Genomic DNA, 23,359 nt, shown 5'->3' on the forward strand with positions numbered 1-23,359 from the left:
TTCATTCTGGGGGAAAAACATTCCAAGTCTGTGCCTCTACCCACTGGAACAAGCTACCCATGTCCATCCGGACCATCCAGGAGGAACTCCCCTTCCGGAGAGCTCTAAAAACCTTTCTCTTCTGTTAGCTCCATCTGAGTCAGATACAGCATCAGTTCTCACAGGAGCGCCGGGACACCCCGTTGGGGTATCTGTGCGCTATACAAAATTCCCTAAATAAATAAATACCCAGGGAGCAATGTGTTGTAATTGGTAAGAAGCTGGAACTGTAGGTTCTTAGGTTACTTTATTAATTAAGATGTTAAGTTATAATGTTAACCCCATCAGGAGCAGCTGTTTTACCACATTACCTAGGGAGGACAGGACCAGAACTAGATTTATTTGCAATAATAATTGGGCAATTAAGGATGTGAGCAAATTAATGTTCAAACATTGGTTGGTGATGCAAGCGGACCAATTTTTGAAAGACGATTTGATCTCAAGATATTTAAGACAAGTAGGGCTTGTCACCCTATGTAGTGTCTCCTACCCACAACAAGGGGCATATATTGGATCAAATTTTCTCCACTATGCCTATTACAGCGGCTCCCCCTTCCTGTGTTGTGGTCTGACCATCTACTGGTGACCTTTAACATCCAGTATAAAACCACCCTGACTATTAGGGACAATGGGTGTCAGCCCCGGATGTCCCGTGCCCTCCATCGAATAACACCGGATATGATTGAACAATATCTGTTAACTCATCCCTGTGCTTCGACGGGCGACATAGAGGAGGACTTAGTCCGCTTTCAAACGTGGCTCACGCAGTGTTTGGGGGAATTGGCACCGCCTAAACAGACCTCTAAGAACTCTACTCAAGCGTCTGCCCCATGGTTCACGCCAGCGCTCAATACCAGTCGACGGCTCTGCAAGAAGGCCGAAAGAGCTTGGCGATCAAACTATCTGGAACCATCGAGGGAGGCCAATAGGTGCCGTATTAAGGCCTATCACAAGGAAATCTATTTTGCGAAGAAAACCTATTTAGCTTGAAGGATCAAGGAGGCTACCAACTCCAGCAAAGAGATCTTCCTGATTGTGAAGGAATTCACTTCGCCAACCTCCATCACTCCGAAGTGCTCCTTCTCAGAACCTTGGGTTACGCAAATGGCAAGCTTCTTTGCTTATAAGATCAAAGGCATCCAGGCAACTTTTCCATCTGCTGTGATAGGGGAAGTGTCTAATCCAGGACCCCATTCCTTCAGATCTGACTCGGGACAGCCTAGTTTGGCGAGCTTTCCTCCCATTGAGCCTCAAGTCTCACTGGAATTTCTTTCTAAAATGAGATTTGGCTCCCCGCTGGACCCATGCCCCGCTAAGTTTCTAGCCAAGGTGGCACATGTAATCAATCCCATTGTTAATCCGATTTTAAATTGGTCATTGGAGACAGGAATAGTGCCGCCTACCTGGAAGCAGGCGTTGGTTCTTCCTCTTCTGAAGAAATCCTCTTCGGACCCCACCATCCATGCTAATTACCGGCCTATCTCTTTGCTCCCGGTCCTGGCGAAGGTGGCGGAAAAGCATGTTCAGTCTGTTCTCTCAGACTTTGTTGAGTCACACGGTGTTCTGCATTATACCCAATCATGTTTCTGTGCGAATATGAGCACGGAAACGGCACTGCTGGAGGTGGCGTAGGCTATTAAGGAGGTTCAGGACACCGGAGGGAAGGCTCTGCTGGTGCTGCTCGATCTCTCGGCGGCGTTTGACACCGTTCCACATGACCGCCTATTGGCTAGACTCTTTGAGATTGGCATCGGTGGAACGGTGTTCAGATGGTTTAAGTCCTTCCTCTCTAACCGGCAACAGACAGTCTGGGCTCCTCCGTACTCGGCGGCAGTGCCGTCACTGGAGTTGGGAGTACCCCAAGGGTCGATATTAAGCCCCACTCTTTTCAACATATATATGTCCCCTTTGGCGGCGCTGGTTGATTCATTTGGCGCCCAGATTGTCTCATACGCTGATGACACTCAGCTTCTTTTCACATGTGGGAAAAATATGGACTTTAACGGGGATCGTATTAAAAGCTCTTCTGGGAGCAGTTTTTGCCTGGTTTCAACTTAACCAGCTGAAATGCAACTCGGACAAACCTGAGGTTCTTTTCTTTGGCTGTCCTCCGAATCCCTGTTGGAAGTCCTGGTGGCCGGCGGATATGTTTCCTCCTTCTGCTGTGGCCTCGGTGGCTAGGAATCTCGGTGTTAGGATGGACAATTGTCTTACTTTTAAATCTCAGATTCTGAGCCTGGTCGGTCAGTGCTTCGGGATACTGAAAATACTAAGGAAATTCCTCCCTTTCCTATCCATCGCCCACAGGAAAACCACGGTCCAAGCTATGATAGGATCAAGGCTGGACTACGCGAATGCCCTCTGCTTGGGTCTCCCGAAGTACCTTCTTTCACGCTTGCAGGTGGTGCAGAATTCGGCTGCACGGGCAAACTTTGGCCTCGGCCGTCGATCCCATCCTGCGGGACTGTTGGAGTCTCTTCATTGGCTACCAATTCAGAAACGCAATGAGTTTAAGGCACTCACCATGGGGTTTAAGGCACTCCATGGCACTGGTGCCCTCTATTTGAGGAAGAGAATTGTTTTTCATCTCCCCTCCAGAGCCTTGCGCTCGGTGTCAATGTCTCTGACCACGGTCCCGGTAATTAGGCGTGCTCGGATCGGTGGGCGGTCTTTTAAATATCTTGCACCCCGGGCCTGGAATGCTCTCCCTTTGTCCTTAAGAAAGAGTGAGAGCCTACTGTCGTTCAGAAAGGAGCTCAAAACGTGGCTGTTTGGCCAATAAGTCTCTTACTTTCACCGGGGCTTTGTTGTTATGGGTCTGATAGCGCCGGGACACTCTGCTAGAGTAGCTGAGCGCTCAATAAAACATCAGCTAACAAAACATAACATAACATGTGAGGGTAGTTGGTTGAGTTCCAGGAACAATTTTTCTTGCAGTAATAACTGTAACAGTTATAATTTACTTACGAGGTGGGAGAGATCATGCCTAAATATATAGTATGTACCTCTGACTACTGTGCATAGGTGCTGAAAAGCCTGTGTGTAATACAGTATGAAGGGAGTAGCGTATTCTTCAGCACACCAGAGCGATAAGAAAGGTGGATGTGACGTGCCAGTCGGCAGGCATTTTAGGAAATAACATAATCAAGATCCTGACTAAAGGTACATATCAAGACTGAAAAAAACAAGTCTGCCTACCTTGAAATTCAAAGCACCACCCACTGGATGTATTGCTCCTCCCACAAACCGAGGGCACTCTTCACTTACCTAGGGTGCCTCCCACTCACCTAGTGAACTCTCCACTTACCTAGGGCTCATGCCACTCCTTCCACTCACCTAGGGCACTCTCCACTTACCTAGGGTGCCTCCCACTCCTCCCACTCACCTAGGGCACTCTCAACTTACCTAGAGCTCCGCCCACTCACCTAGGACAATTTCCAATTAGCTAGGGTGCCTCCCACTCACCTAGGGCACTCTCCACTTGCCTAGGGTGCCTCCCACTCACCTAGGGCACTCTCCACTTACCTAGGGCTCATGCCATTCCTTCCACTCACCTAGTGCACTCTCCACTTACCAAGGGTGCCTCCCACTCTTCCCACTCACCGCTTACCTAGGTTGCCTCTCACTCACCTTGGGCACTCTCCACTTAACTAGGGTGCCTCCCACTCCTGGCACTCACCTAGGGCACTCTCCACTTACCTAGGGTGCATCCCACTTACCGAGGGCACTCTCCACTTACCTAAGACTCCTGCCACTCACCTAGGGCACTCTCCACTTACCTAGGGTGCCTCACACTCCTTTCACTCACCTGGGGCACTCTCTACGGCTCATGCCACTCCTTCCACTCACCTAGGCCACTCTCCACTTACTTAGGGTGCCTCCCACTCTTCCCGCTCACCTAGAGCACTCTCCACTTTCCTAGGACTCCTCCCACTCACCTAGGGCACTCACCACTTACCTAGGGTGCCGCTCACTCACATAGGGCACTCTCCACTTACCTAGGGTGCCTCCCACTCCTCCCACTCACCTAGGGCACTCTCCACTTACCTAGGGTGCCTCTCACTCACCTAGCGCCCTCTCCACTTACCTAGGACTCCTCCCACTCACCTAGGGCACTCTCCACTTACCCAGGGTGCCTCCCACTCCTCCCACTCACCTAGGACCCTCTCCACTTACCTAGGGCTCATGCCACTCCTTCCACTCACCTAGGGCATTCTCCACTTACCTAGGGTGCCTCCCACTCCTCCCACTCACCTAGGGCACTCTCCACTTACCTAGAGCTCCGCCCACTCACCTAGGACAATTTCCACTGACCTAAGGCACCTCCCACTCACCTAGAGCACTCTCCACTTACCTAGGACTCCGCCGACTCACCTAGGGCAATCTCCACTTACCTGTGGTGCCTCCCACTCACCTAGGGCACTCTGTACTTAGCTAAGGATCCTCCCCCTCACCCAGGCCACGCTACACTCACCTAGGACTCCTCCCACTCACCTAGGGTTATCTCCACTTACGTAGGGCTCCTCCTACTCACCTAGGGCACTCTCCACTTACCTAGGACTCCTCCCACTCACTTAGGGCACCCTCCACTTACCTAGGACTCCTCCCACTCCCCTAGGGCACTCTCCACTTACCTAGGGCACCTCCCACTCCTCCACTCACTTAGGGAATTCTTCATTTACCTAGGGCACCTCCCACTCCTCCACTCACTTAGGGAACTCTCCACTTACCTAGGGCTTCTCCCACTCACCTAGAGCACTCTCTGTCAGCGTGGCAATGCAGGTGTTCTCCATGGAATTGCAGACTTCTAGGGTCCCTCTGCAGCTGTGAGGGGTAAAGCTGGTGCAGACTTCACATACCAGACAACTTCCTGTAGAGAAAAAACATGAAATGGGATTATTTTATTGTGGTTCAAAAGTGTTAAATGAAAACAAGATGTTGTAACAAGTGTGACAGTGGTGATGTTCATGAAATACAGGACACAGGGGCCAAGGTCTGTTGTGGTCAGTTCATGTATTTACTCGGGAGCTGCAAACTGGTGAATGTGACTAGAGAGGAATACATGGTTAATCGACGGAGGTGAAGCAGGCAAGAGTGGCAGCACCCCATGAGGATCGGCGACAGGGAGAGACACGGCACCGGAGACACTGCAAGACACAGCATCTCATGAGCACCTGAGACAGTGAGAGACGGAGCATCTCATGAGCACCTGAGACAGTGAGAGACAGAGCACTCCATGAGCACTGGAGAGGATGAGAGAAACAGTATCCCGTGAGCACTGGAGACAGTGAAAGACACTCACTGTCTCCAGTGAGACTGGAGACAGTGAGAGACACAGCATCTCATGAGCACTGGTGACAGTGAGAGACAGAGCACCCCATGAGCACTGGAGCCAGTGAGAGACAGCACTCCATGAGCACTGGAGAGGACGAGAGACACAGCATCCAGTGAGCACTGGAGACAGTGAAAGACACAGCATCTCATGAGCACTGGAGACAGTGAGAGACACAGAATCTCATGAGCACTTGAGACAGTGAGAGACGCAGCATCTCATGAGCACTGGAGACAGTGAGATAAACAGCATCTCTTGAGCACTGGTGACAGTGAGAGACAGAGCACCCCATGAGCACTGGAGAGAATGAGAGACACAGCATCTCATGAGCACTGGTGGCAGTGAGAGACAGAGCACCCCATGAGCACTGGAGACAATGAAAGACTCAGAATCACATGAGCACTGAACACAGCACTCCATGAGGATCGGCGACAGGGAGAGACACGGCATCTCATGAGCACTGGAAACAGTGAAAGACACAGAATCACATGAGCACTGGAGACAGTGAGAGATACAGCACTCCATGAGGATCGGCGACAGGGAGAGACAATGTGTCCCATGAGCACTGGAGACAGTGAAAGACACAGCATCTCATGAGCACTGAAAACAGTGAGAGACAGAGCATCTCATGAGCACTGGAGACAATGAAAGTCACAGAATCACATGAGCACGGGAGACAGTGAGAGACACAGCACTCCATGAGGATTGGCGACAGGGAGAGACACGGCATCTCATGAGCCCTGGAGACAGTGAAAGACACAAAATCACATGAGCACTGGAGACAGTGAGAGACACAGCACTCCATGAGGATCGACGACAGGGAGAGACACAGTACCCCATGAGCACTGGAGCCAGTGAGAGACAGAGCATGTCATGAGCACAGGAGACAGTGAGACACACAGCATCACCTGAGCACTGGAGACAGTGAGTGACACCGCTTCCTGTGAGCACTGGAGCCAGTGCGAGACAGAGAACTCCATGAGCACTGGAGGCAGTGGGAGACACAGCATCCTATGACCACTATAGACAGTTAGACACACAGCATCCCATTACCACTAGAGACAGTTAGACACACAGCATCCCATGAGGCCTGGGGACAGTGAGAGACACAGAATGACACAGCATCTCATGAGCACTGGGGACAGTGAGAGACACAGCACTCCATGAGGATCGGCGACAGGGAGAGACACAGCATCTCATGAGGACTGGAGACAGTGAAAGACACAGAATCACATGAGCACTGGAGACAGTGAGAGACACAGCACTCCATGAGGATCGGCGACAGGGAGAGACAATGTGTCCCATGAGCACTTGAGACAGTGAAAGACGCAGCATCCTGTGAAGACTGGAGAAAATGAGAGACACAGAATGATATGGTCACTGGAGACGGTGAGACACACAGCATCTCATGAGTACTGGAGACAGTGAGAGACACAGAATCACATGGGCACTGAAGACAGTGAGAGACACGGCATCCCAAGAAACACTGGAGACAGTGAGAGACAGAGCATCCAATGAGTACTGGAGACAGTGAGAGGCACAGAATGACACAGCATCTCATGAGCACTTGAGAGAATGAGAGACACAGAATCACGTGAGCACTGGAGAAAATGAGAGACACAGAATGACTTTTTGGGGATAGAGTGTATTTTTTGTCACATTAAAACAAAATAGTCGCCCTCCCCACTTTTACCTTTTAGTCAGGTCGAGACCTCTTCAGAGTAAAAATAATTATGGAGGATTCTCCTACCTGTTTTAATTCACACACCACATCTACATCGCCCTAGGCCCCTCACACACACTGCACCTACACGGCAAGGAACAAAAGATCTCTGACAAAGAGCCCCTTCATGGGTGCCCGTTGAGCATTGCAGCGCCAGCTCGACGAGGAGCAGACCCATATGATGAAGCATGACACCTAGCTTGCTGGGTGTGTGAGGGTCCTAGTTCCTAAAGGAGGTATTCCCCACCTCCTACTTTCCTTGAGTACACACCAGTTTGTGTTTTGCCACCTAGGAACTCCATTCCTTCCTTGTTCTCTAGCTTTATTTAGGCCAAGTACATTGGACCTTTATCAAGCCCTACTGTCCCTCCCTTTGTTGACTAGACACAGAATGGCACAGCATCTCATGAGCACTTGTGACAATGAGAGACACAGCATCCCATGAGCACTGAAGAGAATGAGAGACACAGCATCCCGTGAGCACTGGAGACAGTGAGAGACCCAGAATGATACAGCATCTCATGAGCACTGGAGAGTATGAAAGACACAGGATCACATGAGCACTGGAGACAATGAGAGACCCAGAATGATACAGCATCTTACAAGCACTGGAGAGAATGAGAGACACAGCATCTCATGAGCACTGGAGACAATGAGAGACCCAGAATGATACAGCATCTCATGAGCACTGGAGAGAATGAGAGACATAGGATCACATGAGCACTGGAGACAATGAGAGACACAGCATCCCGTGAGCACTGGACGCAGTTAGAGACAACCTAACGTATTCACTAGTGACAGTGAGAAACACAGCATGACAGAGAGGTACATAATATCACTAGAACAGTGGAGGCAGTGAGAGACACAGCATCCTAAGGCACCACAGACAGTGACAGACACAGCATCCCATGAGCACTGGAGACAGTGAGAGACAGCCTCCCATGAGCACAGGAGACAGTGAGACACACAGCATCCCATGAGCACTGGAGACAATGAGAGACACAGGATCTCATGAGCACTGGAGAAAGTGAGACACACAGCGTCACATGAGCACTTGAGACAGTGAGACGCACAGCCTCCCATGAGCACTCAAGACAGTGAGACACACAGCATCCAATGAGCACAGGAGACAGTGAGACGCACAGCCTCCCATGAGCACTGAAGACAGTGAAACACACGCAAAAAGAACAATTGATGGACAGAATGCAGAACAATGTCATACATTAACCCCAGTTCAGAGATCTGGGCCTAAATCCATCGTTATTTTGCTCACCATGCCATTCCAGTTTGGACCCTGCCATATGCAAATCAGTCTTGACCCTGCGCCAAATGGGAACAATCCAGCCCGAACTGCGATGCCAGGTCCTCCCTGGACTGGACACAAGCATCCTAGGACCGGTTTCTGATGTTCAGCCCTCATCAGCCAGGATAGCTTGACTCCAGTGGCCTGGAGAGCACGGGATCCACGTCTGGGCATAACCGTCCCACTCGGGGAAACAAATGCAATAAGAACAATTGATGGACAGAATGCAGAACATTGTCATACATTCACCGCAGTACAGAAATTTGATCCTAAATCCATCGCTTTTTGCTCACCGTGCCATTCCAGTTTGGACCCATCCGTATGCAAATCAGTCTTGACCCTGTGCCCAATGGGAACAGTCCAGCCCGAACTGCCAGGCCAGGTCCTCCCTGGACTGGAAACAAGTATCCAAGGACCGGTTTCGGGCTATCAGCCCTCATCAGCCAGGATAGCTTGACTCCAGTAGCATGGAGAGCACAGGACCCACGTCTGGGCATACCCGTTCCACTCGGGACAGTGAGTCACACAGTATCCCATGAGCACCGGAAACAGTGAGACACATAGGATCCCATGAGCACTGAAGACAGGGACACACAGAGCATCCCATGAGCACAGGAGACAGTGAGACATAATATCACATGAACACTGGAGGCAGTGAGAGACAGAGCATACTATGAGCACTGGAGACAGTGAGACACAGAATCACAGGAGCACTGGAGACAGAAATAGACACATAAACCCATGAGCACCGGAGACAGTGAGGCACACAGCATCCCATGAGCATTGGCCACTGGAGGCAGTGAGACACACAGACTCCCAAGAGCACTGGAGGCAGTGAGAGGCACAGAATGACACAGCATCTCATGAACAATGGAAGCAGTGAGACACACAGTATCCCGTGAACACTGGAGGCAGTGAGAGACACAGCATCCTGTGAGCATTGGAGACACTAAGAGACAGCAGTGAGAGACACAGAATCCCAGGAACACTAGCGGCAGTGAGAGACAGAGCATCCTATGAACCCTGGAGCCAGTGAGAGACACAGCATCCCATGAACACTGGAGGCAAAGAGAGACTGCATCCCAGGAACACTGGAGGCAGTGAGAGACACAGCATCCTGTGCGAAATGGAGACAGTAAGAGACAGCAGTGAGAGACACAGAATCCCAGGAACACTAGCGGCAGTGGGAGACAGAGCATCCTATGAACCCTGGACCCAGTGAGAGACACAGCATCCCATGAACACTGGAGGCAAAGAGAGACTGCATCCCAGGAACACCAGAGGCAGTGAGAGACACAGCATCCCATGAACACTGTAGGCAGTGAGAGACAGCACCCGAGGAAAACTAGAGGCAGTGCAAGACAGAGCCTCTCATAAACACTGGAGGAAGTGAGAGACACAGCATCCTGTGAGCACTGGAGACAGAAAGAGACAGCAATGAGAGACACAGAATCCCAGGAACACTAGCGGCAGTGGAAGACAGAGCATCCTATGAACCCTGGAGCAAGTGAGAGACACAGCATCCCATGAACACTGGAGGCAAATAGAGACTGCATCCCAGGAACACTAGAGGATGTGAGAGACACAGCATCCTGTGAGCACTGGAGACAGTAAGAGACAGCAGTGAGAGACACAGAATCCCAGGAACACTGGAGGCAGTGAGAGACAGAGCGTCCCATGAACCCTGGAGGCAGTGAGAGACAGCATCCCATGAACACTGGAGGCAGTGATAGACAAAGCATCCCATGAACGCTGGAGGCAGTGAGAGACACAGCATCCCATGAACCCTGTAGGCAGTGTGAGACAGCATCCCATGAACGCTGGAGGCAGTGAGAGACAGAGCATCCTATGAACCCTGGAGCCAGAGAGAGACACAGCATCCCATGAACACTGGAGGCAAAGAGAGACTGCATCCCATGAACACTGGAGGCAGTGAGAGACACAGCATCCCGTGAGAACTGGAGACAGTAAGAGACATAGCATCCCATGAACACTGGAGGCAGTGAGAGACACAGAATCCCATGAACACTGGAGGCAGTGAGAGACAGAACATCCCATGAACACTGGAGGCAGTGAGAGACAGAGCATCCCATAAACACTGGAGGCAGTGAGAGACAGCATCCCATGAACACTGGAGGCAGTGATAGACAAAGCATCCCATGAACACTGGAGGCAGTGAGAGATACAGAATTCCATGAACCTTGTAGGCAGTGAGAGACAGCATCCCATGAACACTGGAGGCAGTGAGAGACAGAGCATCCTATGAACCCTGGAGCCAGAGAGAGACACAGCATCCCATGAACACTGGAGGCAGTGATAGACAAAGCATCCCATGAACACTGGAGGCAGTGCGAGACACAGCATCCATGAACCCTGTAGGTAGTGAGAGACAGCATCCCATGAACACTGGAGGCAGTGAGAGACAGAGCATCCTATGAACCCTGGAGCCAGAGAGAGACACAGCATCCCATGAACACTGGAGGCAAAGAGAGACTGCATCCCATGAACACTGGAGGCAGTGGGAGACACAGCATCTCATGAGCACTGGAGACAGTAAGAGACATAGCATCCCATGAACACTGGAGGCAGTGAGAGACACAGAATCCCATGAACACAGGAGGCAGTGAGAGACAGAGCATCCCATGAACACTTGAGGCAGTGAGAGACACAGCATCCCATGAACACTGGAGGCAGTGAGAGACAGCATCCTATGAACACTGGAGGCAGTGAGAGATAGAGCATCCCATGAATACTGGAGGCAGTGAGAGACAGCATCCCATCAACACTGGAGGCAGTGAGAGGCTGCATCCCATGAACACTGGAGGCAGTGAGAGACTGCATCTCATGAACACTGGAGGCAGTGAGAGACAGAGCATCCCATGAACACTGGAGGCAGTGAGAGACAGCATCCCATGAACACTGGAGGCAGTGAGAGACTGCATCCCATGAACACTGGAGGCAGTGAAAGACAGCATCCCATGAACACTGGTAGCAGTGAGAGACACAGCATCTCATGAACACTGGAGGCAGTGAGAGACACAGCATCTCATGAACACTGGAGGCAGTGAGAGACAGCATCCCATGAACACTGGAGTTAGTGAGAGACACAGCATCTCATGAACACTGGAGGCAGTGAGAGACACAGCATCCCATGAACACTGGAGGCAGTGAGAGACACAGCATCCCGTGAACACTGGAGGCAGTGAGAGACAGCATCCCATGAACACTGGAGGCAGTGAGAGACTGCATCCCATGAACACTGGAGGCAGTGAGAGACACAGCATCCCATGAACACTGGAGGCAGTGAGAGACAGAGCATCCCATAAACACTGGAGGCAGTGAGAGACACAGCATCCCATGAACACTGGAGGCAGTGAGAGACACAGCATCCCATGAGCACTGGAGGCAGTGAGAGGCAGCATCCCATGAACACTGGAGGCAGTGAGAGCACAGCATCCCATGAACACTGGAGGCAGTGAGAGACTGCATCCCATGAACACTGGAGGCAAAGAGAGACACAGCATCCCATGAACACTGGAGGCAGTGAGAGACTGCATCCCATGAACACTGGAGGCAGTGAGAGGCAGCATCCCATGAACACTGGAGGCAGTGAGAGCACAGCATCCCATGAACACTGGAGGCAGTGAGAGACTGCATCCCATGAACACTGGAGGCAAAGAGAGACACAGCATCCCATGAACACTGGAGGCATTGAGAGACTGCATCCCATGAACACTGGAGGCAGTGAGAGACAGCATCCCATGAACACTGGAGTTAGTGAGAGACACAGCATCTCATGAACACTGGAGGCAGTGAGAGACACAGCATCCCATGAACACTGGAGGCAGTGAGAGACACAGCATCCCATGAACACTGGAGGCAGTGAGAGACTGCATCCCATGAACACTGGAGGCAGTGAGAGACACAGCATCCCATGAACACTGGAGGCAGTGAGAGACAGAGCATCCCATAAACACTGGAGGCAGTGAGAGACAGCATCCCATGAACACTGGAGGCAGTGATAGACAAAGCATCCCATGAACACTGGAGGCAGTGAGAGATACAGAATTCCATGAACCTTGTAGGCAGTGAGAGACAGCATCCCATGAACACTGGAGGCAGTGAGAGACAGAGCATCCTATGAACCCTGGAGCCAGAGAGAGACACAGCATCCCATGAACACTAGAGGCAGTGATAGACAAAGCATCCCATGAACACTGGAGGCAGTGCGAGACACAGCATCCATGAACCCTGTAGGCAGTGAGAGACAGCATCCCATGAACACTGGAGGCAGTGAGAGACAGAGCATCCTATGAACCCTGGAGCCAGAGAGAGACACAGCATCCCATGAACACTGGAGGCAAAGAGAGACTGCATCCCATGAACACTGGAGGCAGTGGGAGACACAGCATCTCATGAGCACTGGAGACAGTAAGAGACATAGCATCCCATGAACACTGGAGGCAGTGAGAGACACAGAATCCCATGAACACAGGAGGCAGTGAGAGACAGAGCATCCCATGAACACTTGAGGCAGTGAGAGACACAGCATCCCATGAACACTGGAGGCAGTGAGAGACAGCATCCTATGAACACTGGAGGCAGTGAGAGATAGAGCATCCCATGAATACTGGAGGCAGTGAGAGACAGCATCCCATCAACACTGGAGGCAGTGAGAGGCTGCATCCCATGAACACTGGAGGCAGTGAGAGACTGCATCTCATGAACAATGGAGGCAGTGAGAGACAGAGCATCCCATGAACACTGGAGGCAGTGAGAGACAGCATCCCATGAACACTGGAGGCAGTGAGAGACTGCATCCCATGAACACTGGAGGCAGTGAAAGACAGCATCCCATGAACACTGGTAGCAGTGAGAGACACAGCATCTCATGAACACTGGAGGCAGTGAGAGACACAGCATCTCATGAACACTGGAGGCAGTGAGAGACAGCATCCCATGAACACTGGAGTTAGTGAGAGACACAGCATCTCATGAACACTGGAGGCAGTGAGAGACACAGCATCCCATGAACACTGGAGGCAGTGAGAGACACAGCATCCCGTGAACACTGGAGGCAGTGAGAGACAGCATCCCATGAACACTGGAGGCAGTGAGAGACTGCATCCCATGAACACTGGAGGCAGTGAGAGACACAGCATCCCATGAACACTGGAGGCAGTGAGAGACAGAGCATCCCATAAACACTGGAGGCAGTGAGAGACACAGCATCCCATGAACACTGGAGGCAGTGAGAGACACAGCATCCCATGAGCACTGGAGGCAGTGAGAGGCAGCATCCCATGAACACTGGAGGCAGTGAGAGCACAGCATCCCATGAACACTGGAGGCAGTGAGAGACTGCATCCCATGAACACTGGAGGCAAAGAGAGACACAGCATCCCATGAACACTGGAGGCAGTGAGAGACTGCATCCCATGAACACTGGAGGCAGTGAGAGGCAGCATCCCATGAACACTGGAGGCAGTGAGAGCACAGCATCCCATGAACACTGGAGGCAGTGAGAGACTGCATCCCATGAACACTGGAGGCAAAGAGAGACACAGCATCCCATGAACACTGGAGGCAGTGAGAGACTGCATCCCATGAACACTGGAGGCAGTGAGAGACAGCATCCCATGAACACTGGAGTTAGTGAGAGACACAGCATCTCATGAACACTGGAGGCAGTGAGAGACACAGCATCCCATGAACACTGGAGGCAGTGAGAGACACAGCATCCCATGAACACTGGAGGCAGTGAGAGACTGCATCCCATGAACACTGGAGGCAGTGAGAGACACAGCATCCCATGAACACTGGAGGCAGTGAGAGACAGAGCATCCCATAAACACTTAAGGCAGTGAGAGACACAGCATCTCATGAACACTGGAGGCAGTGAGAGACACAGCATCCCATGAACACTGGAGGCAGTGAGAGGCAGCATCCCATGAACACTGGAGGCAGTGAGAGCAAAGCATCCCATGAACACTGGAGGCAGTGAGAGACTGCATTCCATGAACACTGGAGGCAAAGAGAGACACAGCATCCCATGAACACTGGAGGCAGTGAGAGACTGCATCCCATGAACACTGGAGGCAGTGAGAGGCAGCAGCCCATGAACACTGGAGGCAGTGAGAGCACAGCATCCCATGAACACTGGAGGCAGTGAGAGACTGCATCCCATAAACACTGGAGGCAAAGAGAGACACAGCATCCCATGAACACTGGAGGCAGTGAGAGACTGCATCCCATGAACACTGGAGGCAGTGAGAGACAGAGCATCCTATGGCACCACAGACAGGGAGAGACACAGCATCGATTGCGTCATCTCAGGAATCAACGTGATTCCGTAGGTGAAAATTGAATGACGTGGAGCTGTGTGTGGCCCTCGGCGAGGTTGGGCCCTTATTCCTGTGAATAAAGGCACTTTCTGGAGTTACTTCGCCTCAGTAATCCATTATTGAACTTGTACAGTTGGCGAATCATATTAGACTTTAAACTTCACGTTTGAAGTCGTATGTGTGAGTCCTGTCCCTTTATCCTGGGCTTTGCTCTGTCACTTTAAACGCTATTTTTCTGGAGGCGCCCCGCCCTTGAGAAAACAGGACCTGGCCGCGAGCTTCAGGTTTGTGGTCACCCCCACCTGGGTGCTCTGTGCGTGACGTGACGCCTTGTGTTCCTAAGGTGTGTTTCTCTGCTCTGCACCTGCAGAAGAGGGAGGGGGATCCCCCCCACCCCCCTGAACTTATGACTCCCTCAGTGAATGAAGAGGTGCTGTGTAGGCTCAGAGGAGCCGACATTGTGCACGTAAGGGATAACGCACCTCTGCTGGTCCATATTTATTTTGTATTTAGAAACAAAGGTCTGTATAGCTCCGACACGTCACCTTGCATACTTCAAAGCGCTGACAACAAAACCAAAAAGAACAGAAATCTATGAAGGAGTTCAGAGAAGAGCAGCATGATGAGGAAGTGCCCACATCTGACGTTCCAGAGCCAGACCCCTGGTGAAAGGTGGTTCTGTGTTCTAGGTGTGAGGTACCGGTTCCGTGCAGCCCAATGGGCTGGCCGCCATTTCTCCCACCAGTGACCTTTCCTCTGGGAACAGTTCATTCCAACCAATACTTCCTACTGGCCTGACGGAGTAATGTGTGCAGAAAGGAGGGCCAGTTCCCAACTACCCAGTCATGTTCCTGCCCGGGTGGTGAGGGTAACTCACAGGGCTGTGCACATCCCATTCCCTTATCTGCCCCTCTGCTGACAGCATCGCCCGAGCTTTAGATATAACAGGAGGACTGTCTTTTATAGGGCAGAGGTCTGCTTCCTTCATGACTACAGTGCTATAGACATAGTGGAAATACTCATACTACTAGTGCTAGGCAATATCGTCTATCTTTGCCTTTGGGAATCAAGCCCAGCTGGACAATGCTGACAAGAAGCGCCTGCCTTTTCTGGATCACAGATGCTACTGTCAGCTTATTGAACTGCCAACTACAAGTTTTTGAAACTACGGCTCATATTTACCAAGACTTTGTATCGGATTTGTGCTATTTTTCTTAACGCAAACCCGGCGTAATGTTTACTGGTGGAATTTACAATTCAATGCTCATCAACTTTGTGTTGGATTGTAACCCAAAGTAACTCAACGCGTTGTCTTGGATTACTTTGCATCAGGAGGGGGGGGGGGTCCAATGGTGGTACATGGGCATTCCAATGCAACTACCCATGGGATGTGACGCGAATCCCTATCCACGAAGATTTGTAGCCAGAGATTTGTGACAAAATCTTGCACCTCCCTGGGACAGGCATAATGAGGCGAAATGTTTTTATTTTCCTTCCTTTTCCCACATACACAAATAGGGAGATACCTTTTAGTATCGTGTTTTTTTTTTAGTAGTAGTAGTAATAATCTTTATTCGGTAAAAATTTGTTCACCATAAAAGAGTACATATGCACAATAAATATACAATTCCCCCGCTAAAAACAGTGATAAAATATAGCAGCATAATTATTATAAACCTGAGATGAAGCATACTCAACAGTCACTAGATTAAGTAAGGGTGTCGTTTTTGAAAAGGAAGGCATACCTTCCTGTAAAGAAACCCATGTGGATTATGGCATAAGGGAGTCTGTGTTGGCACACAGCTACCAAAAGTGTGCCAGCACAGAGAGAGAGCAGGACAACGCCAAATCTCAGTAGATATGACCCTTTTTTGCTCCGTCCTGCTGAAGCAACACAGCTCAACATCTTTACTTGCTGTGCTGTGTTGCAATATTTCTTTGTACATTTGGCCCTTGGACTTTCAGGGAGGAGTGAGGTCGAACAGTCAAGGGTTACTGTCACACGGTGGTGTGCAGTAGAACACAGCTGTCACATTAAAAACATATAATATTGTCAAAGGCAGCCTGAGAGCGTCATCTGGCTTGCATAAGCTGGACACAGATGTGCGATCTTGGCAGATGTCCTTGTAGCACCGCACGTGAGCAGCAGCTTGTCTGCTCTGAGTACTCCCGGTTCTCAGCAGTCAGCACACCCAGCAGTCTGCCTCTTTCTCTGCGGAGCTCAGCAGAAGCTGATCCTTTCCTCAGTCCTGGAGTATGTTCCCTACTCCTTCAAGGACGACAGCCAACCTCCCTGCTTCTGGGCCTGTCCTTTCCATTTTACTGGTGCTCAGAGGTCATAAATGAACCCGAATACTTGCCCACAAGACCTTCTTGCATTGAAACACAGGGGCAGTTTCGCCTCAGCCAATCAGCAGCTTAAATGCAAAGTTGCCCCCAACCTTTTGAAGGAAACCAATCAGCAGCTCTCTCTGTTGATGTTGGTCAGATCATGAAACCAGCTTTGCAAAAGGTAATCAGTCCCTTTGATTTCCTTAGTGATCTAAAACAACTCATAATACCAGCTAGAAATGTGTATCATGCACAGCCAGATATCAGCCAATCAGGGGCAGTTGCCGTGCTTTGGCTTTCTGAGCTTCACTCGACATAGGATGGGCCAAGTGGATGTTCAGAGCGACCACCTCCTTGGAGACGGCCACAGTGCCTTGTTCTGGTGTCCCTTCTCCCAAGCCTCAGGTGGACTCGCTGGGGGTTGCTTCCTGCTCCTTTGAAAGGAGGTTGACTCCGAACCAGCCCAGATACACACCAATGAAGCAGAAAGATGACAGAGCATGGACAGGGGTCTGGTGGCATACTGGAGTAATGTGTCAACTCTAGGGGCCTGTGTTAGCCGTTCATCCTTCTGAGGTTGATAAAATGAGCACCATTGAGTTTGGTAACAATAAACATCTGCAGTTCAGCGACAAGATACCCTTTTGTTTGAACATGCCCTTCACAAACACACGCTGTGTTAGGGTGGGGCAGCACCCTGTGTGCGTAACACTATAATGAACCCTACAATCCTAGGACTATATACAGTGACGGGAAAGCCATATTTATCCACGCACATCTAAGGATAATAAAAAGTGCCATTTAAACTCTACACAAGCCATGGTGGACAGCCTAAATGATGAAAGGAGGAGCTGAAACTGTGATCTTAAGCATTTCCATGACCCTAATGCTTAGGAGGAACGGGTCAGGAGGGAGAGGTGACCCTTTCATTACCCGTAAATGTGAATGTGAACCTATATGGAGGAGTTGGAGGTAAGAGTTCTTTTAGCCAATTAATCCTAAAAGTGTTCTTCAGCCTTCAGAGTCTCATTGTAGTCAACCAAGATCTTCACCTTTAGTAATGTGTTTTAGCTTTTTAGCGCCTCGAAACAGATATTAGCAGGATAATGAGATCCATATTGCTGACCCACGACATATTACGGATGTGTACCTTATGTAATGAATCCCATTATGTTGTCTATAAAATGTTATGTTTTTTATTCACAGTTTAGGATACATAGAGTAATGGTGCCACCCTGTCCCTGCTGTAAGTATTTCAGGCAATCCCGAAGCGTTGGTATAACCAGTGGCTCTTTCATCCTGAGGCGGATGCAAGCTGCAGTCAGCACTTGAAGGAAACCCTGTTGAAAATGTGCTCTTCCTGCAGGGCCACCAAGAATAGTTTTGCTTTTTTTAAAACCTATTTTTGTTGGCTGTAGAAGTCTGTGCACTTACCCATACTAACCAGTGTTAAAGTGCTTGTGATTTCCCTGTTAAACATGGGATATGTGACATACATCTGATAGGAAGATGTAATTTGATGGTAAGTCTCAAGTACAATGGTAGCACCTGTCTCCAGGGCCTGCAAATTAAACGCTACTAGTAGGCTGCAGCACTCATTGTGCCACCTACTACAGTGGGCCTGTAAGCCATGTATTGAGGCCCGCCACTGCACCCTGGATGTGCAAATGCCATTTGAACTGCCAAAATAAACCGTTTGACATGCCTAAACCTTCTCTTTAATTTCTTATACGTCACTCAAAGTATGCTTTAAAAGTCCATATTGCAGAGTACATGGAATAAAAAAAAACACATTTATATTCAATTCTCACATGTTCTGGCAGTACAAAAAAACTCCCAAGTTATGTTTCAGTGTCGCAAGGCTGGTTATCCCATAGGCCAGCACTAGTGTGCACTTTTAACTTTAATAATTGCTAAACTCGGTTTGGAAACAGATAGAAAAACGATTTAAGGACTCATTTGAATTGTAAATTAAAATCTAACTAAATGGTAAAGTATGATTTTTATTACTATTTTGGAGAGTACACTTTTAGACGGTTATCAATATCTAGACTAAAACTAAAAGGCTTTCCTGCCAGTGTCCAGCTGTCACTTGACCCCTGAATGCTCCCCTGTGGTGAGATAGGATTTCTCCCAGGCAGTGAACAAAGGGCCCCGGGTGTCGGGAGGGAGACACATAGGCCTGGGGGGCTATGCCCAGCTCCTTCAAAGCTTACCTTGTCACTTGTAGATGAAGCACACACCATGGCCTGCCTCCCCTTTTTCTCTCTAGTCAGGCTGGCATCAAACCAGTGGAAGTAGAGTAAATGAACATAACCTGTTTAGGAGGAGTGGCCATAGGCTCGCCCTCCAGCCACTGACAGGCACTTGTCCTACCAGTGGACCTCACAGACCTTTCCTCAGAACATTCCTGAACTTGTGAAAAATCATCAGAAAAAGGACTGCCCTGATGTCTGCATTACCTGAAAGATGACTGTGCCTGCTTGCCTTTAATCCAGGATCCCAGAAGTGGCTCCAACAGTCAGTAAACTGACCTACTGTTTGAGCTACACTGATACAAAAAGCTTCCAGAGGCCTCTCTGCCTGCAATAGCCCAGCTGACCAAATGGACCTGCCCTAGACCATGCTGCTAGCATAGCTTAAAGTGCATCCTAACCTCCAAGTGGTAACCCCCCAGGAGCTGGACACCTGACTGGTGTTAGAGTGTACTCCTGCTGTCCCCATACTGAAAGAATTGAGACTTAGACATGTTTTGCCAACTTCCTCCTGGAAGAAGCATCGCAGACCTGAACAGCCATCGAAGCTGCAACCGTCAGTGTTGAATGGATGGTTGACCTCAGCTTGCTGGTTCGCACCTCTGAAGGAGATCTGACTTCCAGAAAAGTTTCTGAGTCTGAACATAGAGGGCTTCATCTGAATCATCACCAAGAATGAATGAATGAAATGAGATTTGTAAAGCGAGATGGCTACACTGAGGCCTCCCAGCGCTACAGACGGCACAACCGGTGGTCAGGCGGCAGAGAGTTAAATGCAATTCCTAAAGAGCCATGTTTTTAGGAATCTTCGGAAGGCCAGCAGATTGGGCTCCTGTCGAAGAGAAAGTTCCAGAGGGTGGCAGCGTTATAGGTAACAGATCATCCGCCACATCTGGATCTCCTTATTTTAGGGGGTAGGGAAAGGAAGGCGGTAGTTGAGCGTAGACTCCTCCTAGGTTGCTATGGGGTGATCAGGGATTGGATGACGGCAAGGCCATTCTTTCAGAAAGCTTTGTGGGCCAGACACATGGCTTTCAACCTGATCCTTTCCCTAATCGGCAGCCAGTGCAGGGTCTCCATGGCTGGTTTTGCAGACTGTTGGCAAGGGATCTGTAAGAGCAGGCGGGAAGCACAATTTTGGATGATCTGGAGTTTTTCTGATGGTGTATTGTGGGGCACCCAGATAGAGAGAGTTCCCATAGTCCGGGTGGGAGAGGATGAGAGCTTGGACCATGATTTTTCTGGCCTGACAAGGGAGGAGAGTAAGTATCTATTGCAGGAACCTAAGGATGCCAAAGCAGGTGGCTGAGAGTTTCGCTGCCTGATTGTTGAAAGTAAGGGAACAGTCAAGCCATATGCCCAGACTCTTAATCTGGTCTTTTAGGACTGGGGTGGGCCCAAGACAGTTGGGCCAAGTACCGTCAGCTCAGATGGACAACAAGGTCTTTCCAGGCAAATTCTTTAGACTTTCACAACTCTGAGCTTTCCTGGCTCTGCTGACAACTGCATAGGTGCCCTGCACTTCAGCTACCCGCTGTCAGAACCCCCCCTTCTGATTCAACTAGAAGCTTGTCCAGTTGATGATTTAATGACAAACACATTCTTGAGCAGTCTATGATTTATTGACAAACAATTTTTTCTCCATAAATGTTTCCAAGTCATAAGGCAAGCTTTTCTTTGGGAGAGGCCGAGTCCTTGTATCTGACCCACACTCCTTCGTGGTAAGACCTAATTTGTGACTTTGACCCAGTCTAGCAGGATCAGATATCTAATGGTGTCACTTTGTGCTGTTGGGCACTATTTTCAAATCAAATTTAAAAATTCATATCGTTGGTCTAATTATTTAATTTTTATTGTTTTGGTGTCATTTTATGTATTCAAATATTCTCTATTTTTCAAATTTTCTTTGATATTTTTCTTCTGTTGCATTTTGACTTTATTACTGTTTGACTACTGGATACATACTTTATACATTGCATCTACATAATCCTGACTGATTTGTGCCAAGCTTCCAGAGGGTTTAGTGACTTTAGTGATTTACCCTAACAAGGATTGTGATTATTATTTGAGGTGGGTTCTCACCCCCTCAACCAATATTGCAATTTCTCGCAAAATGTATAAAATAAATTTTAGTTAAATGTTGATTTTCATAAAATGTTTTTCTAATAGGTGAACCCAAGACAGTGTGCTTTTCCGACAAGATGAGCCCATACAGAGAGCTTCCAGTTTACACCCATACAATGAGGCTTCTTCATCCTCCTTAAATTTACAGACAATGGTTGGCCTCGTCTTTCGGTTTCCAGAGATCGTGGACTCTTAGTAGATATTTTGATTTTTCACTCTGCAGCCAACAGTTGAATCATAAAGTCATTTCGCACATGGAGGTGGAAATCAAAGGTGCCAAAATTCTACATTTATGGACCCACATTTTTCAGTGAAGGCCTTTGGGTATTCCCAAGGAAGTTTACTGGGTGGAGGAGGATGTCAGGAAAACGCAATGCAAAGAAGTTCTTAGAAATAGACGTGGGAGGAAACATCTGTGAAATTCATATTTAGCAGACATTTATGCCGCAACAAAGTTGCAAGTTGACTTATCTCATCTTTGTGAAAAATGTCATCCTCAAGCTACTTTGTACAAAGCCCACAATCTTTGCAAATGATGAAGTTGGAGAGCTTTGCAGAAGAAATGTAAAGTGCGCACAACTCGAGCTATGGATTCAGAGAAGTACTGTCTCTGTGGATGGGCCCATACTTCTCCGACCCATTACTTATCAAAATAAATCATGCATTTAAAGTCTAGGCATAAATACCTTTCTCCCTGGATTGTATCTTTTCACCTTTTTTAATCTGTTAAAACCAAATCAAAAATGTCCCTTCTAGGCTTATTGTCTTTTAACTCCTTGACTATAAATTGATTGGGATCACACAATGGCTGTCTTTAGCAAACTGCCCCACTCCTGCTTTGCCAGTCTGAACTTCTGCCATTTCTAACGCTGAACTTACACTATAGAACTCGTCCAGTTTGGCTTTCACTTGTGAGCTCATGGGCCATATCATGACATAGGCGCTGAAAGTAGGAGTGCTGGGGTGCTGCAGCACCCCTAAAATAACCACGCTGGAGTTCAGAAGGTGATTGATGAATGAGAGTGCCTTTACATTTTGATTTCATCTTGTTACATTTGTGGTGTGATCAAAGACAAATGTCAAGCTCTGCTTTTTGACAAATTGATGCTTATGCATCACCTTGTAGATCAATCAGAATTTATAAAGCACAGAAAATCAGTATCCAGGTGCTTGCAGGCCCTGGATGCTTAGTCAAACAGCCTAGTCTTGACAGCCATATGGAATTCTAGAAGTGAGGTGATGGTCCGGAGGTGTGTGGGAAGGATGTTTTCAGGTCTTTGCTGTATTGTGGGATAGTGAGGGTCCTCCACTTTTGCTTCGGTAGAGTGGGCTTATGTGCCAGTAAAAGTGATGTGGAGCATAGTCTTCTCGATGGTTTGTGGAAGTTCAGTTGATGGTTAATGTAGGCAGATCCTTGGTTGTGTAGAGCCTGGTGTGCCTGGGTCAGCATCTTGAATTGGCATCTCTTCCGTACGGGGGCCAGTAGAGTTTCCTCAGGTGGGGGTGTGCTGTGGGTTCATCGGGGAAGTCCGAGGATCAGTCGCTGCAACATTCTGTATGGTCTGAAGTCTCTGCAAAAGGTGTGTGGGGATTCCTACGTAGAGGGCATTGCCGCACTCCAGTCGGCTGGTGAAGAGGGCTTGTGTCACAGTGCGTCTTGTGTGTAGTGGTAGCCACTTGAAGATCTCATGTAGCATGCGCAGAGTAAGGAAGCAGGCGGAGGAGAAGGCGCTGATCTGTGATTTCATGGTGAGCTTGTTGTCAATAATAATTCTGAGGTATCAGCCGTGGTTGGAAGGTAGTGGGTGTGGGTCGTAGGTCTAATGGCCACAAGGAGTTGTTCCATGTACTTCTGCTGGTGCCATAGAGCAGTACTTCTCTTTTGTCTGTGTTCAGCTACAGGCAGTT

At 49.2% G+C, this 23,359-nt stretch overlaps 1 protein-coding gene across 1 annotated transcript in view; it reads right to left on the reverse strand.

Moving 5' to 3' along the window:
• LOC147700992 (phospholipase A2 inhibitor and Ly6/PLAUR domain-containing protein-like) overlaps positions 1-23,359 on the reverse strand; it is a 233,205-nt gene that overhangs the window by 124,657 nt on the left and 85,189 nt on the right. The window contains exon 2 of the mRNA XM_086929815.1: positions 4,790-4,909. Coding sequence (XP_086785941.1) covers positions 4,790-4,909 — 120 coding nt within the window. The remainder of the gene's footprint in view (positions 1-4,789; positions 4,910-23,359) is intronic.

The sequence above is a fragment of the Lissotriton vulgaris genome, chromosome 7, assembly GCF_964263255.1.
Source record: "Lissotriton vulgaris chromosome 7, aLisVul1.2, whole genome shotgun sequence".
Classification (NCBI taxonomy): domain Eukaryota; kingdom Metazoa; phylum Chordata; class Amphibia; order Caudata; family Salamandridae; genus Lissotriton; species Lissotriton vulgaris.